This window comes from Podarcis vaucheri (assembly GCF_965113315.1).
Source record: "Podarcis vaucheri genome assembly, chromosome: 4".
Classification (NCBI taxonomy): domain Eukaryota; kingdom Metazoa; phylum Chordata; class Lepidosauria; order Squamata; family Lacertidae; genus Podarcis; species Podarcis vaucheri.
Window position 1 is genome coordinate 7,023,420 of NC_138762.1, and position 17,717 is coordinate 7,041,136.

At 48.0% G+C, this 17,717-nt stretch overlaps 1 protein-coding gene and 1 long non-coding RNA gene across 4 annotated transcripts in view; one reads left to right on the forward strand and one right to left on the reverse strand.

Moving 5' to 3' along the window:
* Nucleotides 1–2,865: 2,865 nt before the first annotated feature.
* Nucleotides 2,866–17,717, reverse strand: part of LOC309530370 (uncharacterized protein) — a 34,777-nt gene continuing 19,925 nt past the window's right edge. The window contains exons 1-6 of one of the 2 annotated variants that reach the window (XM_082219288.1): nucleotides 11,153–11,244; nucleotides 9,488–9,980; nucleotides 9,210–9,291; nucleotides 8,843–8,925; nucleotides 7,777–7,903; nucleotides 2,866–4,722 (exon numbers count right to left, since the gene is read on the reverse strand). In XM_082219288.1, the coding sequence (XP_082075414.1) occupies nucleotides 3,296–4,722; nucleotides 7,777–7,903; nucleotides 8,843–8,925; nucleotides 9,210–9,291; nucleotides 9,488–9,889 (2,121 nt within the window). In that variant the 5' untranslated portion in view covers nucleotides 9,890–9,980; nucleotides 11,153–11,244 and the 3' untranslated portion in view covers nucleotides 2,866–3,295. Of the gene's footprint in view, nucleotides 4,723–7,776; nucleotides 7,904–8,842; nucleotides 8,926–9,209; nucleotides 9,292–9,487; nucleotides 9,981–11,152; nucleotides 11,245–17,717 lie in introns of those variants that run through there. The other variant, XM_082219289.1, reaches the window with a different exon arrangement.
* LOC309530615 overlaps nucleotides 11,814–17,717 on the forward strand; it is a 75,021-nt gene continuing 69,117 nt past the window's right edge. Inside the window, exons 1-3 of one of the 2 annotated variants that reach the window (XR_014218772.1) lie at nucleotides 11,814–14,058; nucleotides 15,539–15,981; nucleotides 16,403–16,520. This is a non-coding gene — a long non-coding RNA (uncharacterized lncRNA). Of the gene's footprint in view, nucleotides 14,059–15,538; nucleotides 15,982–16,402; nucleotides 16,723–17,717 lie in introns of those variants that run through there. The other variant, XR_014218773.1, reaches the window with a different exon arrangement.

Consider the following 17,717-nt stretch of genomic DNA (forward strand, 5'->3'; position numbering starts at 1 on the left):
GGAGCCAATGCAGCTTGGGGCAGCGCGGCCTCACCTCTCTCCCTTGGAGAAGACTCGGAGTCTGGAGGGGAACCTGTGTCTCTACTGCGGCGGGAGTGGACACTATGCCCAATCTTGTCCTGAGAAAACGCCCGCCACAGGGAAATGGCCAACCCCAGTAGCCGATGGCCCAGGCTACCTGGGGTCCCAAACATCACATGATGGGCCCTCACTGGTGGAATTGCAACACCTCATAGTTCTGGTGTGTCTATATCCCCCTGGTGGGCCCTGGATTCTCACCCACGCTCTGGTAGATTCAGGGGCAACCCGCTCCTATATGGACTCTGCCTTCGCCGCCCATCATCAGGTGCCACTCCAGGACAAGCCAGAACCGGTACAGGTGGAGGCAATTGACGGACGGCTCCTGCGCTCAAGGGCCGTTACTCAGGAGACTCAGCCCTTGGTCCTGTGTCACCAGCAGCACCAGGAGGTGCGCACCTTGGACATTGCCACCATGCCCTGGTTTCCCTTGGTGCTCGGGATGGACTGGCTGGAGTCTCACAATCTTCAGATCGACTGGGTCAATCAGACTGTGCGCTTCCCAGACCCGTATCCCCATGCTCGGTCTGAGATGCTAGTGGCCGCCCCCACGGGGGAAGCTGCGTCAATGCTCCCTGCTGTTTACCAGGACTACCAAGAAGTGTTTGAGGAACAGGGGGCAGACCAGCTGCCGCCTTATTAGTCTTTTGACTGCGGCATAGACCTCCAGCCTGGAGTGACCCTGCCTGTGAGCTGCCTGTACTGTCTTATGGAGCCAGAGTGCTAAGCCTTGCAGGACTTCCGTCGCAAGAACCTGGAGTGCGAATTCATTCGGCCCTCTACCACGCCCACTGCCGCTCCAGTACTCTTCATTAAGAAGTGTGGGGAGCTTCGTCCCTGCCATGATTACCGGGCCCTGAATAAGATTACCATCCCAGACCGGTATCCCTTGTCCTTTATTGCAGAGTTGCTGGAATGGGTGCAAGGGGTGCAGATGTTCACCAAGTGGACCTTCGGGGGGCCTACAATTTGATTCGGATCTGAGCCGGGGATGAGTGGAAGACAGCATTTGGGACACGGTATGGGCAGTTTGAGGGACGCGGGTGGCGCTGTGGGCTAAAGCCTCAACGCCTAGGGCTTGCCGATCGAAAGGTCGGCGGTTCGAATCCCCGCGGCGGGGTGCGCTCCCGCTGCTCGGTCCCAGCGCCTGCCCACCTAGCAGTTCGAAAGCACCCCCGGGGGCAAGTAGATAAATAGGTACCGCTTACCAGCGGGAAGGTAAACGGCGTTCCGTGTGCGGCTCTGGCTCGCCAGAGCAGCGATGTCACGCTGGCCACGTGACCCGGAAGTGTCCCCGGACAGCGCTGGCCCCCGGCCAATAGATGTGAGATGGGCGCACAAACCCCACAGTCTGTCAAGACTGGCCCGTTCGGGCAGGGGTACCTTTACCTTTACCTTTATGGGCAGTTTGAATACCTGGTAATGCCTTTCGGGTTGTGCAATGCGCCTGCCGTGTTCCAACGGTACATCAACCACGTGTTCCAGGTCTTGCTAGACAAGTACGTGGTAGTGTTCTGATTTACTCTCACGACCCAACTTGCCACGAGGGTCATGTCCGGTCCATGTTGCAGCGCTTGCGAGAGCAATGCCTGTATGCTAAGCTCAGCAAGTGAAAGTTCCACCAGGGGTCAGTGGACTTCCTCGGTCCCCAACTCTCCCCCTGATGGGGTGCAGATGGATCCTGGGAAGGTGGCAACAGTTCAGGAGTGGGCGGCACCCCAGAAGCGCAAGGACCTACAGCGGTTCCTGGGGTTTGCCAACTATTACTGGACCTTCATTGTGGACTATGCTCACCGCGCCATCCCGCTGACCCGACTGCTGTGCCCCAAGACACCATTCTCCTGGGACAAGGAGGCAGAGGTGGCATTGCAGGGGTTGAAAGCCTGTCTCCAGAGGGCACCGCTTTTACAGCATCCTAATACCTCTTGTCCCTTCGTGGTGGAGACCGACGCCTCCAGTACGGCTCTCGGTGTCGTCTTGTCCCAGCAGCACGGTCCTGATGTGCTGCTGTTACTCTGCGCCTACTATTCCTGCCAGCTTCTTCTGGCAGAGTGTAACTATACCGTGTGGGAGCGGGAACTACTGGTCATCAAGGTGGCCTTTGAGGTCTGGGGCAATCATCTTGAGGCGGCAAGACACCTGGTGGATGTGAGAACCGACCACCGGAACCTGGAGTACCTCCAGACTGGGTCGACCACTTGGCATTGGAGGAATTCGCTTACAACAACATGGTGAACGCCTCCACCGAGCAGACCCTGTTTCAGGCCATGTACAGTTACCATCCGCGTTTGTTCCCGGACGTGCTGCCAGCATCTGCTGACAGATTGGTTCCAGGAGCTCCAGTCTCAGCACCAACTACTGATGGAGCAACTGCACAACGCCAAGGATGCGTACAAGGCCCAGGCCAACCGCCGCCACCAAGTGGGACCAGAACTCCACATTGGCGAGCCATGGGGCTATATAAATTCTAATTGGACTCCGTTGGAATTGGGCAATTGTATCCAGGCTGCAATTAGCTTTTTGGTCCCTTAGGAACAACTGAGCAACTTCCCTAGAGTGGAAGACCACAGGCTATTATAATAAAAATCCCATAGAAAGGCCAAGGCAAAGACATCTCTCTCAAGAAATGTCCAAACCTGTGCCACTACAAGGTGACATGGTCAATATGAAAGCCCTACAGGGATTCACCAGGGATTGTTGCTGCTGTAATATGATGGAGGTGTGAGTCCAGAGGAGAGCTAGCTTTGACACCTGGGAACACACAAAAAAGGCAGAAAAAAAACAAACTGCATTTTTCACTCATTATTTGACCTTCTCGCTAAGTGTAAAGCATAGACCACTATGGAGAATGTTTCTCCCAAACTGCAAGTATGCCACAAGTAATTTAGTACAAAATGCAACATGTTATTTTTTAATGTGATATCCTATGTCCAGGTATGTGCACTGCTACACTTGCAAATAGCCTTAAGAGGCCTGACATGCAAGTCTCTTAAGATTTACACGAAGGCATATAAATGTACCAAGCAAACACATATATTTTATGGGGGGGCAAAGACCCCTAGGAATTTAAGAGTGGCTGTATTCCCTACACCCACAAGTCTCAGAATGCTTCGAACATAAAAACACAACATAAAAACACAAAACATCATGTGTTAAAATAGTATTAGACGTCAATAAGAAAAAGGCCTGGTTAAAAAGGTGCGGATTTGCCTGGCTCCTAAAGCTGTATAATGGTTTTTCCGACCTTTGTATGGATTCTTTGGTGGGAAGTGAGAGAGGAGCTATATGTGAAGCTCTTTCCACATTCCACACACTGATAGGGTTTCTCCCCTGTATGAATCCTTTGATGGGAAGTGAGAGAGGAGCTATCAGTGAAGCTCTTTCCACATTCCACACACTGATAGGGTTTCTCTCCTGTATGAATTCTTCGATGGGAAGTAAGATGGGAGCTCTGACTGAAGCTCTTTCCACATTCCACACACTGATAGGGTTTCTCCCCTGTATGAATTCTTTGATGAGAAGTGAGAGAGGAGCTATGAGTGAAGCTCTTTCCACATTCTACGCACGGATAGGGTTTCTCCCCTGTATGAATTCTTTGATGGTAAGTGAGATGGGAGCTATGAGTGAAGCTCTTTCCACATTCCACACACTGATAGGGTTTCTCCCCTGTATGAATTATTTGATGGGAAGTGAGATGGGAGCTCCGATTGAAGTTCTTTCCACATTCCACACACTGATAGGGTTTCTCTCCTGTATGAATTCTTCGATGGGAAGTGAGATGGGAGCTCTGACTGAAGCTCTTTCCACATTCCACACACTGATAGGGTTTCTCCCCTTTATGAATTCTTTGATGAGAAGTGAGATGGGAGCTCTTCCTGAAGCTCTTTCCACATTCCACACACTGATAGCGTTTTTCCCCTGTATGAATTCTTTGATGGGAAGTGAGAGTGGAGCTATCAGTGAAGCTCTTTCCACATTCCATACAGTGATAGGGTTTCTCCCCTGTATGAATTCTTTGATGGGAAGTGAGATTGAAGCTACGAGTGAAGCTCTTTCCACATTCTACGCACGGATAGGGTTTCTCCCCTGTATGAATTCTTTGATGGGAAGTGACATTGGAGCTATTACTGAAGCTCTTTCCACATTCCACACACTGATAGGGTTTCTCCCCTGTATGAATTCTTTGATGGGAAGTGGGAGAGCAGCTATGAGTGAAGCTCTTTTCACATTCTACGCACGGATAGGGTTTCTCCCCTGTATGAATTCTCTGATGCTTAGTGAGATGGGAGCTCTGAGTGAAGCTCTTTCCACATTCCACACACTGATAGGGTTTCTCCCCTGTATGAATTCTCTGATGCTTAGTGAGATGGGAGCTCTGAGTGAAGCTCTTTCCACATTCCATACACTGATAGGGTTTCTCTCCTGTATGAATTCTTTGATGGGAAGTGAGAGAGGAGCTATGAGTGAAGCTCTTTCCACACCCCATGCATTGATAGAGTTTCTTTTCAATGAGATTTTGTTGATGGGAAGTGGAATTGGAGCTCTGACTGCAGCTTTCTACATAATCCAAATTTTTGTGTGGCTTCTCCTCTCTGGGGATATTTTCATTGTCAGCTTTGCTCTCAATTTCCAATTCATCACAATCTGCAGTGGAGACAAAAAGGGATTAGAGCCTCAGGAACAAATGGAGAAGAACTGAAGGGAGTTGTGTGTGTGTTCATTACCTGTGTTGTTTCTTTAATATCAGATTCGGATGAGTTGTTGAATGTTGCTTTGTTTATATAAAGCAGTGGTCAAAATTGTGAAAGACTTTTGGAAAAAAGTGTATTTCAGAGTTTTGATGGCTTATAACACCACTTCATTTGGAGTAATGTCATAAAATTATATATCAATGGAAAGATAATTCGATCAAGAATGCAATCAAGAATGCAATCCAAGAAAGTTTGTTCAATTACCCGTATTCTATCAAACGTTATAGCCAAATAACCAGAAAAAGGAAGCACAACTTGCTTTGGTTGACTTTTGTCAGTGTGTTTTGTGATTGCTATCAAGTTGGTTGGTTTTTTGTGTTCTTTCATTTAGTGAGGGTGTAAGACATAATAAGGGACGCGGGTGGCGCTGTGGGCTAAAGCCTCAACGCCTAGGGCTTGCCAATCGAAAGGTCGGCGGTTCGAATCCCCGCGGCGGGGTGCGCTCCCGCTGCTCGGTCCCAGCGCCTGCCCACCTAGCAGTTCGAAAGCACCCCCGGGGGCAAGTAGATAAATAGGTACCGCTTACCAGCGGGAAGGTAAACGGCGTTCCGTGTGCGGCTCTGGCTCGCCAGAGCAGCGATGTCACGCTGGCCACGTGACCCGGAAGTGTCCCCGGACAGCGCTGGCCCCCGGCCAATAGATGTGAGATGGGCGCACAAACCCCACAGTCTGTCAAGACTGGCCCGTTCGGGCAGGGGTACCTTTACCTTTACCAAGACATAATAAACTTATAGAAATGGCACAAGGAGTTGAGTGGTCCCCAGAAAGTGATGTAAGATTGTACTATTAAGTGAGCAAGGCTACAGTTATGAAGAAATTAGAAGAGAGATTGGGGAAAACTTAACCAAAGTTGGCCTTTCTATATTTTTGAAGAGGTATAAGGAGACTCAGTCACTACAAAAGTGACGATGGACGAGTGGAGAGACTGTGCCTACATGACAGAAGAAAATCATCTGGGTGTATACAAGATGACATGGCGCAATGTAATGGGAAGTTGAGTGCAAGGACTGGTCTAAATTAGAATTCTAAGAAAAAGCCATTGTTATCTCTCAAGCAAAGGTTGAAAAGATGAAACCCATGTTAACTGGACAGTGGAACAATGGGGCGGTGTTATTTGGAGCGATGAGACCCAAATCTCCTTGCTTGGTAGTGATGGCATGAAATACCCGAGGAGAAGAATCAGATAACATTTACATCCTATTTGCATTACACTGACCGTGAAACACCCAGACAGTGTGATGATCTGGGGTTGTATCGCAGCAAAAGGTGCGGGCAGAATTTGCATCATTAATGGGAATATAAATGCAGAAAAATGCATAAACGAAATATGTGAGCCCAAACTGAAGTTTTCCGCAGGTGATCTTTTCCTAGATACCGAAGCATTTATATATTTTCAACAGGATTCAGCTCCATGTCGTGTTGGTGCTGTGTGCAAAAGGAGCATTCAAGATAATGATATTTTACTGCCGGAATGGCCTGGGAATAGCCCACACTTTAACCCAATCAGAAATCTTTGGAGCCGACTAAAGAAACCTGTTAATAAGAGGCAACCCAGCAATAAAGCCCAATTAACATAGGCAATAATTCAGTCTTGGTTTCACATTCTTACAGCTGCAGAACTAAAATCCTGGTTCACTTCATGGGAAGGCGTTGTGAGGCCATAATGAAAGCTAAAGGTTACCAATGGTTACCAAAGGTTTCACGTTTTTTCTTTATGACTGCTGTTCTAATAAATACTCATTCATAAAAGTCATCGCATTACATTCTTCATTAAATTATCTTTCCATTGCTATATAATTTTATGGTATTACTCCATACAAAAGTGGTGTTAGGAGCCATCAAACCTCAGAAATACACTTTTCACAGGTTTCCACAATTTCGGCCACTAGGAGAAGTTGTTCATTTTAAAGTTAATGTTCTTTTATATGGAATCAGATTATTATTATTTATGTTTCATGTTTATATGTGTGTTGGAAGCTGCCCAGAGTGGCTGGGGCAACCCAGCCAGATGGGCAGGGTATAAATATAAATTATTATTATTACTACAGTGGTACCTTGATTTAAGAATAGTCCTGTTCCGGAAAGTTTGTAAACCGAGGTACCACTGTATCATCATCATCATCATCATCATCATCATCACTGCTACTTTTCCTGAGATTCAATAAGTCTAGCTCTTCTCTGGAATGAATTTTGTTTGGCCCAGTCATGGCATCCCCTCCATCTCCAATGTCAGTCCTTGTTATGGCTTGGTCTCCCACAAATGTGAGACGACTCTGGCTGTTAATTATTTCAGATTTATTGCTGAAACAACAAACTTGGACGGAGCTCCTCTACTCATCGTCTTCCCCACAAGATGGAGTTGCCCGGACTGAGCTCCTCCCCCTTCCCCAGCAAGGAAGCCCCCACCTTCTCTTCCAGTATCTTTAAATTTGGCAGAGAATGCTTCCTGCATTCCAGCGTCTGACTCACTCCTGTAGCTCTCACACAGCTGTCTGTCACTCTGTCTCTGTTTTTCTTCTCCCCTTTGTTCAGAGCTCAGATGACAGTTCCTCTCCCCCTCCTCTCTGCCTTCCGCTGCTAACTCTCCTCTCCCTAGGCCTGCTTCTTCTCTGGCTGGCAGCACCTGAGCTTCGCTGCCAGTCGGCTCTTTGGTCAACCCAAGACTGACAAAAACAAAAACCTGAAGCTACTTATCTTTCCTAACAATTCTGAAGCTGACATTTAAGATGGCCTGGGCAGTTGAGACCAGCCCAATCGTGGTAGAAAAAGGAATAATTTGAGGAAGATTGTTCAAAGAAAAAACTAAGTTACTCTTTATTGTGGGGGTGTTTGGTTCCCAGGTGTTATAGGGGGCGCTGTTGAGCTCTGTGAGAATATATGAGGTTGGTCCCATAGAGGTATTTTTTGAATTTCCAGGCAGATATGACGATGCCACAGGGAGCCTTACCAAGAGAGGCCAATATCCCACAATTCTCCTCCATGACGTCCTTATGCAGAGCTCTCTGGTCAGGATCCAGCAACGCCCACTCCTCGTCCGTGAAACGAACAGCGACATCTTCAAAGCACACTGGACCCTAAAAGAAAAAGGGAAATGTCCTCCTCTGAGACAGAAATATGATCTGCTACACAATGCTCTGTTGTTTCCTTCCTGTAAATTGCGGTGTTGTTTCAATAGGATTGCTTTGCTGCACATTTTATTTATGGATGATTATTTTATTCTGCATTTTAATTATGGGTATTCGTCTTTGTTCAAATAGGTGGTACTCCACATTGTGTTATTCAAGTCATTCTGCCTAGGCAAGCATTCCCGTTTCCCCAATGGAAGGATCCACATTCTCTTCTCCTCGTGAGCTCTTCTGGGGAGTTCCCTCCTAATGCCCTAGAGCCAAATTCAAGGGATTCATGGAGGCATGGAGAGGGGGAGGAATGGGGGGCAGGCCCCATTTTGCATCAGATGGGGCTGGTTAGGTGAATCCAGGCCACTATTTGTTCTCATTTGTCCACTGCTTAGAAAACAATTTTAGCATTCAGTGATCAATCTAAAAATAAAATAAACCTATTTTGAATGGCCATCTGTCTTGGATGATCTAGCAGAGATTCCTGCATTGCAGGCTCTGAGAGACAAGCAGGGAGGGTGGCTTCTGGCAAAAGGAGAGGGAGCCACCGGTGGCTCCTCCTTCTCCTGACTCAAAACAGCCTCTCGACCTTCCTCTCTCACTCACTTCCTTCCTCTTCTGCCTCTGATTCTGCACTGCATTCTGCCACAGAGTCTCCTAGCTCACTAAGCTCTGTTTCCCCTTCAGCTTCTGACACCTCCTCTTCCCAGGCTTCTCCCTCTTCCCCCTCTGACCACCCATCCTTCTTCTACCTCCACTTCTTGGGCTCTCAGCAATCTCAGCAATCTTCCTTCCTGGTTCCCCAGGTGCATCCTCCCACCATTCCTCTGTCCCCAACCAGTCCATGACATTGCTCCATCCCTCGGTCTCTGTTGCCACAAGGCAGCTTCCCCTGACCTGATCTGGTTCCACAGCTGCTGCTTCCCTTCTGCCCCCATGAAAAGGCGGATCAGGAGGTCTTGCCGGCATCATTCTGCCATCTGCAAGAGACAAAAGGTAAGCAGGACGCCTGGAGTGCCTGCTTCTCTCACAGGTGAAACAGGGCATCTCTTACTACAGATGGGCTTTGGAGAAATCCTTACCTACTGAGAGTATTTGGACATTTGTGCTCATTTCATATGTTAGTTGTGCAGAAATACATCTCCCCTCCTCTGGACCCTTGTTCCCAACTATCTCCCCCCAAAACAAGATGAAAACAACTCACAGATGAGTTGGAAAACCAACAGAATGAGACCAGACAGAGAAAAACCACCTTCCTCCTTACCCAGTGGCCTCTCTCTGGTGTCCAACGGAGGCCTCTCTGCCTCACAGGAATCCAGGTCCATTTCTGCAAAGAGATCCTTTCCCTGAAAAAAACCACTATGATTCAAACCAGAGATTGGGGAGAAATATTAAAAGAGAATGACAAAGACTTGAAGGGTGCGGGATCTCATTCCATGGATGCTTTCCCAGAAATAGGATGGGCCATCAGCAGACCATTATGGGATGTTCTCTGTCCTGTTTGGAGCCCCTTGGGAGTATCCAGAGGAAAGTCTCTCTCACCTGCTTTCTCTCCTCTGCCTGACTCAGGAAGAAACCTTCGGCCAGGGCCACCGCCTGGGAACTGGTCTCCGCTCCGCATTCCCTCACCCAGCTCTCCATCTCCAGGGGAAGGACAGCCAAGAACTGCTCCAAGATCACCAGGTCCAGCATCTCAGCTTTTGTGTGCCTTCCTGGCTTCAGCCACTGATGGTCAAGGTGGTAGAGTCGGCTGCAAACCTCTCGGGGTCCTTTGGCCTCCTGGCAGCAGAACTGCCTCAACCGCTGGCTCTGCACCTCTGAGCGGAGGGTGTCCTCCTCACCATGGATCTTCTGCACAGAGTTTTCCCAGAATCCCCCACTGCTCCCAGTTTGGCTGGCATGGCCTCTTCCTGCTTCAGGGCCAGCCGAGTCTTGCTCATCCATCTGTGCTCTCAGGAAGCCTCTGAGAGATCGGAAGGAACCCTTTGGTCTTCTGTCAAGTTCTGCCTGTCTAAATGAGAAGCTCTAGCAAATCCTACAAAGCAAATACATTGTTCTGTTACAGAATTTGTAGGACAGGGGGGGGAATGGTTCCCTGAGCAAGCATGACTGCACCACATCCCAGACCATGAGCTATCTTTTTGAAAGAGAAGAAATAAGTCTCTAGCCTTCTAGCAATGCAAAATTTGGAGGCAACTGAAGGGATTTCTGAGAGATTAATCAACCTGGTTTCTCCATCCTTCCAGTCAATTGATGACGGCGGAACCTACTGACAAACGAGTCGTTTCTATCTTGTGAAAAATGGATGCTTGGTTCTAGTGGGGGTCCTCAGGAGTTGCCCCCCACACCTACACCCACTGCGCTGCTTCTGTCTCCTTTTCTTGCACTTGGACTCTCTGCCAGTCTCAGAATAGACTTCTGGGGCGGGGTCCCTTTTTCTTTGCTCTGAGGGCCAGGTATGTATCTGGCCAACCCCTTGAGGGCCAAGTGGGCAGGGCCAAAGACATCTCCCTAGAAATTTAGGCGGGTAATTAATTATTATTGTTACTATTATTATTATTGTTATTATTATTATTCTGTTAGATAGCTTAACACACACACAGCCATTGATGCCAAGGTTCCTGCAGGTTCGGTGAATAGCAGCGCCCATTTCCGGCTGCTTTGCCATCAACAATCCCTTTGGGACAGAGAGGATGTGGTCCTGGGATGCCCTGCTCTGGGTGCGAGGGGATTGCTGCAGTGGCCTCCGTGGGGAGCTGCCCTGGGAGACGACTGGGAAACTGGTCCGCAATGCAGCAGCCAGACTAGGGGCTGGGATCCCTCTTTTTGTTCCTGGCCTTTCTCTCCCACCTTTCCTTCCTTCCTTCCTCCACGTGGGGTTTTCCTTTTGGGGGGGCGGGGCTTGTCCACCTCCTCGTCCAGCTTTGGAAAACCATTTGCACATGTTTCCTCTGTTGTGCAATGAGGCTGAGCGATGTCACACAGAGTTAAAGTCCCAGGGACTCCTTTGTTTAAAGAAGGGAGATTTTTTTCAGAAAGGGGGGGAGGGCTAAATGAGTTTGGGATCCTGTGATCTCCAGGAAGGAGAGCGTGGCAGACCTGGCCCCTCCCGGATCAGGCCCCCCAGGCCCCCTCCCCTGCTGCAGCCCTGGGACCCCCCCCCCGTCTCCCCACTGCACCCTCTGGGGACAGAGAGAGGAGACTCACCAGATCCCAGGAGGGAACAGCGAGGCAGCCCTTGCAGGAGAGACCCCAAAGCAAGGGAAGGACTGGGGAGGGAGGGGCCTTGGCTCTGGAGGACCTGGCCCCCCCTTGCTTCCTGGCCTCTCTAGGAAGGCAGCTCGGTTCCCTTTAACCCTTGCAATGTCGAGTCCTTCCAGCTCAGCCCTCTCTTGCTTGGCAGAACCTCAGATTTCTATTATTTTTTATGGATTTAGGGGGCAGCTGCCCCCCTGGCTACGCCCATGCCCAGATATCCTTTTGGGGGTGGAACCAGAGGAAGAGCTTGCAGGGAAAAGGGCTTTGCAGGAGGCAAGGAAGCTCCTCCTAGAATTCAGGAGGGGAGAGATAGGAGGGGATCCCAGGGTCATCTAGTCCAACCCCCAGCAATGCAGGAATCTCCGCTAAAGCATCCATGGCAGATGGCCGTCCAATCTCTGCTTAGAAACCTCCAAGGAAGGAGAGTCCACCACCTCCCAAGGGAGACCTTTCCCCTGCCCAACTGCTCTTAGATGTCCCTCAAGGCAGCGGGTCCTGAGTTCTAGCCCTGCGGAAACAATCGCACTGGCTGCCAAGGAGGAACCCAGCGAGGTTCAAAATAAATAAATCCTATTCTCATCATAAATGAGTAATACTTTCCTATGCATGCTTTTTATACTAATATACAAAAGTATGCCATTTCCCTTTCCAGAAATGCTTAATTGCCAATTCAATGAACTGAAAATGGATGGTTGCTGTTATGTTTGGGGAAGCTTTTAATATTTGATGGACTATTGTATTTTAATATTTTGTTGGAAGCCGCCCAGAGTGGCTGGGGAACCCAGCCAGATGGGCAGGGTATAAATATTATTTTTGTTGTTGTTGTTGTTGTTGAAATAGATCAGTTGAGTGTTCTCCTTTTGAAAGAGGCAGGTGGAATCTCCATGGTTGCTAATAGCATAACATTGAAAGGCTAGTGAACTATGGGGAGCCCTAGAGCATCTGCTTGGCATGCAGAATGTCCCAGAGTCAACCCCTGACATCTCCTACAAGGGCTGGACAAAATCCCTGCCTGAAACTCTGGGGAGAAGCTGCCAGTCAATGTAGACCAGGGATCCTCAAACTATGTCCCGTGGGCCGAATCCAGCCTGTCAGGGTCATGAATCTGGCCTGCACAGCCTTTTCAGAACCCGCCAAGTGTCCAAGGCTGAAAGCATCTCGCCGCCCGCTCAGTCAGTCCTTGCGTTCCGCTGAGGTAAATGCCACAAGTGTGGTGGCAGTTCTACCAATGAAAGGCCAGGGGTTTTACCCGGGGACGCGGAAGTGTTGTCTTTTGGCTTGAAGAGTGAAGTTGAGGTTCCTTACGTATACTTTAAAGGTGGGAGAAGGAAGTGTAGTCCTATTTCTGTGAGTGGCGCAGCAGTCTTTCCACTCTTGTGATTTACATGCTCTGAAAGTTGGGATCTGTTTTGATATTTAAATTTTAAAAGGGTGGAGAGGAACTGGATATTGACCATCTCCTTAGCCTGGGGAGCCGCATTCTGGTTGAAGGAGGCCAGGATTAGCCCCCAAGGCCTGGGGTGTCCCTCCCCTGTAGTAGGACTTGGAATCCAGGAGGAAACTCTTGGAATAGCCTTGCCAGGTGCTCAGGGACGGACTCACCTGTCCCCATGTCCCTCTCTTTGCAGATGTGCTGCAAACTGTGTTAAAATGTGACATCAAGCCATAGCTGTCAACTTACAGATTTGAAAATAAGGGACCAGCAGCCTTGAAAATAAGGGACCAGCAGCCAGAATAAGGAATTTTAGTCAACCAGCTGAAATATGAAGTTAAAAGGGACCAGATAATTTTGGAGAGCAGCGCCAGTTTTTAGCCCTTCGTTTCCAGAGGTTGCTGCTCAAGACACCAGCCGATGAAACACTGCAGTTGAATAACTACAAGCAGCAACCACCTTTCACGCAAAACAAAGTCCAAGCTACTCATCCTCTGCAGTTGATAACAGACCTAACTGAAAAGAACGGCTTCCTCTTCTGGTGACACCAGAGAATTCTAGAAGACATTCACCCTTTCCATAGCATTATGGATGCACGATTCCCACAGACAAGTTTCTTGGCACGACAAGGGCCTTTGCTGGCCATAGAGTGTCCTCCTCAGCATCCCCAACGAAGGAGCTGGGTTGCAAGAGCTGCAGCTAATGGGGGGGGGCTGTCCTCCCCCCTCCCATCTCACCTGGCTGCTAGGTAGGAAAGCAAGACCCAGAGAGAGTTGTGGGAAACCCCGAAACCAGCTTGCTCTGTGCCGGAGCCAAAGCTGCGACTAATAGAGAATCAAGATCTGTTTGTGTGTTGATGCTGTGAGCCCCTCCGTCCTACACTCCGGTTGTGTATGTGAGTAAATAAAACTAGATATCATAAAGACGCCACAGTCTCCGCTGACTTTCGTTCCAAGGAAACCGAAGATGGGGAAGCGCCTGGGACCCCTGGAATCTCACCGCTCAGACTGGGGTAGTTTGCAAATACAAACACACACACAATAATTTGTGCCTGTGTTCCTAATAGATAACTAAGTGTGAAGAGCATGTCATGTGCTTTAGCAACAGCCCTCCTGGAAATAAGGAAATGCAACCCCCATTGCTGGTCGACTCAAAAAAGCAACAAGGGAATCTGCTCTGGTGTCCCATGAGGTCTGTGGGGCCCTTAAGTAAGAGGAGCCATTGCTTTTCTTTCTTTTCTTTTTTTAAAAAATAACTTAATTAAAGAAATTTTAACATAATCAAACATTCAAATTACATTTTACAATTTGGATTAACACACCCCCCCCCCCGCCATGCGACTTCCCCCAACTTCCCTTCCTGGTTTATAACACCTCTGTTTCTTTTGCTTATAATTTTGTATTCCTTATATATTAAAACAAAGGTTATAACATTTGTCTCTTCTTCTCATTTTTACCTCATAATTGTATTTTCTGTTTGTATTTTTCCATTACTCAAATCCTGCCAGTGAGTTCATTTCTATGCATTGTTTCTGTATATACATCTTAAAAGGTTCCCAATCTTTTAAAAAGTCATTATTGTCCTTATCTTTAAGTCTCTGAGTTAGCTTCGCCATTTCAGCCTATTCCATCAACTTTTCTTGCCAGTGTCAGAGTGTTCAGGAGGGGTTAGTTACGCTGAAGTACTGTCCCTCAGCTAGGAACCTCGCCGATGGTTTTACGAAACCACTAACCTTCCAGAGGCATGGAGAGTTCTGCGAAGGTCTGGGTTTGGGATAACAGTGGGTATGTGTTTCCCCTCAGACGCGAAGCAAGAGGGGGTGTAGAGTGTGGTGGTTAAAGAGTTAACCTCCTCGTGCTTCGTGCTTGAGGGAGGGACTCCTATGGGAAGTCAGGATGTCACAGTCCTTTGTTCTAAAAAAATTCCTTCCTGTAGCACCTTAAAGACCAACTAAGTTAGTTCTTGGTATAATACTGGAAGTGTATCTGAAGAAGTGTGCATGCACATGAAAGCTCATACCAAGAACTAACTTAGTTGGTCTTTAAGGTGCTACAGGAAGGAATTTTTTTATTTTGACTATGGCAGACCAACACGGCTACCCATCTGTAACTGGAGTCCTTTGTTCTGTGAGTCTGCTTTCACAACGTTTTGGTTGCTAAGTGATGAGAAGGGAGTGCAAGGAGACGCTGTGCCAGCTGGATCTCCTGCCAGGACTACATAGGACTACTCACTCTTCTGCCAAACCGGGCTCCGAAGGCATCAGGAGATCCAGCTGGCACAGCGTCGCCTTGCACTCCCTTCTCATCACTTAGCAACCAAAACGTTGGCTCCCATAACCTCTTGAACTTCTGCCTGTCCAGTGCGTTTCCCCTGCGTACAAAACTCTGCTTTGCTCTCAGTGCAATCTTCTGGGAAAACCTCACCTAAGGCAGGAACAGCAGAGATGCAGCGGCGTTGCTGTCGTGAAGTAGAATAGGGAGTGAAAAATAGTCCGGGCACGGCTTCTTCAAATCTAATAGCTTTATTTACAAGCAGTAAATTACACCATCGGAAGATTCAGACATCTTCTCCGTCTCAAAGCATAACTCTGACACACTCCAACTGAAATCGAAAGCCGACTCACAGAACAAAGGACTGTGACATCCTGACTGACTTCCCTTAGGAGTCCCTCCCTCAGGCACGAAGCGCAAGGAGGTTTACTCTTTAACCACCACACTTCAAACTTCAAACCAAACTTCAGGGAAGTTTTTAATGTATGATATTTTAGTGTTTTTTGGTTTCTATGGAAGCCGCCCAGAGTGGCTGGGGAAACCCAGCCAGATGGGCGGGGTACAAATAATAAATTATTATTATTATTATTACTTTATTACTCTACAGCGTATTCTATCAACTTTTCTTGCCAGTGTTCTTTCGCTGGTATTTCATCACTTTTCCATCTTTGAGCTAGTAAAATTCTGGCCGCTGTTGTCACATACAGGAATAGATTTTCCTTATCTTTTGGTAAATCCTGCCCTAAAATACCTAATAAAAATGCTTCTGATCTTTTAACAAAGGTTTTTTTTTCCATTTCATTATAGATCATCTCCCAATAGGTGGAGCCAGGTGGGCCCAGGTCCAGGTGAGGGGGGGTTGCCATGGTGACAAGGACCACAGACTTGCAGGCGGCCATTTTGGGTTAGTAGTGAGGCGAGTGGAGGAGAGAGCAGTTGGTGCCAGTTGACGGAGGACAAGGCGAGGCAAACAGTAGATTCTTATTTTCTCAGTTTCTTATTTCGCTTCTTATTTCATTTATTACTTGTTTTTCTCTTCTTGAAGATGTGCCACAGGCTTTCTTCATCCAGCAATGGTGAGTATTGGAGGAAACAAGAGTAGGGAGAGCATAGCTGTCAACATTTCCCGTTTTTTGAAGGGAAATTCCCTTATTCCGAATAGGATTCCTCGCAAGAAAAGGGAAAAGTTGACAGCTATAAGGGAGAGGATCCCTCAGACCTGCTCCCCGCTGCCAGGACTCTCAGTTGCGAGGAACTGACAGCATGACTTTTGCTGGAGCCAGAAGAAGACCTCTTGCTCCAGGTGATGCAGAGCTGCCAGGCAGCTGCCCTGAGAGGCCTCCACGCCCTTCAGGTGTCCAAGCACCAGACAGTGGAGGCCGTTCTGGGGCCGCCGGAGAGGAGGACCCTGCTGGCTTACGTTCAGGTATCCTGTCTGAAAGGGGAATCATCTTAGGGACTTCCTGTGAAATTCTGCGTCAGGAATGCTGTTCCTAGAATGGAGGCATGTGCAACAGGTCAGTCGCGATCTACTGGTGGATCCACAACTCTGGTCACTGCTCCCTGAGAAAAGCTCAACAACTCTGGGCAAAGACAATGGGTAGATGACTGGCAGGTTTTTATTACTGGGAGTTAGTAACGTCTCTTGGAAGTTGGACGTCCCTGCTATAATGCATAGGTATATACACACAAAACAAAACCTGATAAAATTCATAAAAATCCATTAAAAAAACAACTACTCAGAGACAATTCAGAGTGGGAGAACTCTGAAATTTACCTGTGGAAAGAATCTTGCATGTTAGATTTGGACCTTAGCAACCTTTGGGGCCCCCTTCATGGATCACTGCCTTGCCGTGGCGAAGGGGCTTGAAGAACTCAGAGAAGCTATGAACTACGCCGAGCAGGGCACACAAGATGAACAGGTCATAGTGGAGAGTTTTGACCAAACGTGATCCACCTGGAGTAGGAATCGGCAAGCCACTCCAGTATCCCTGCCAAGAAAACTCCATGGACAAAGACAACAGGCATATAAAAGTTATGACACTGGAAGATGAGCCCCTCAGGTCGGAAGGTGTCCAACATGCTACTGGGGAAGAGCGGAGGACAAGTACAAGTAGATCCAGAGCTGATGAAGCGGCTGGGCCAAAGCCGAAAGGATGCTCAGTTGTGGATATGCATGGAAGCGAAAGGAAAGTCCAATGCTGTAAAGAAAAATATTGCATAGGAACCTGGAATGTAAGAACCATGAACCTGGGTAAGTTGGATGTGGTCAAAAATGAGATGGCAAGAATAAATATTGACATCCTGGGCATCAGTGAGCTAAAATGGACGGGAATGGGCGAATTCAGTTCGGATGACTACCATATCTACTACTGTGGGCAAGAAACCCGTAAGAGAAATGGAGTGGCCCTCATAGTCAACAAAAGAGTGGCGAAAGCTGTACTAGGATGCAGTCTCAAAAATGATAGAATGATCTCGATACGAATCCAAGGCAGACCTTTTAACATCACAGTAATCCAAGTTTATGCACCAACTACTGGTGCTGAAGAAACTGAAATTGACCAGTTCTATGAAGACTTACAAAACCTTATCGAAGTGACACCAAAGAAGGATGTTCTGCTCATTATAGGGGATTGGAATGCTAAAGTAGGGAATCAAGAGATAAAAGGAACAACTGGCAAGTTTGGCCTCGGAGATCAAAACGAAGCAGGGCAAAGGCTAATAGAGTTCTGTCAAGAGAACAAGCTGGTCATCACAAACACGCTTTTCCAACAACACAAGAGACGACTCTACACATGGACATCCCCAGATG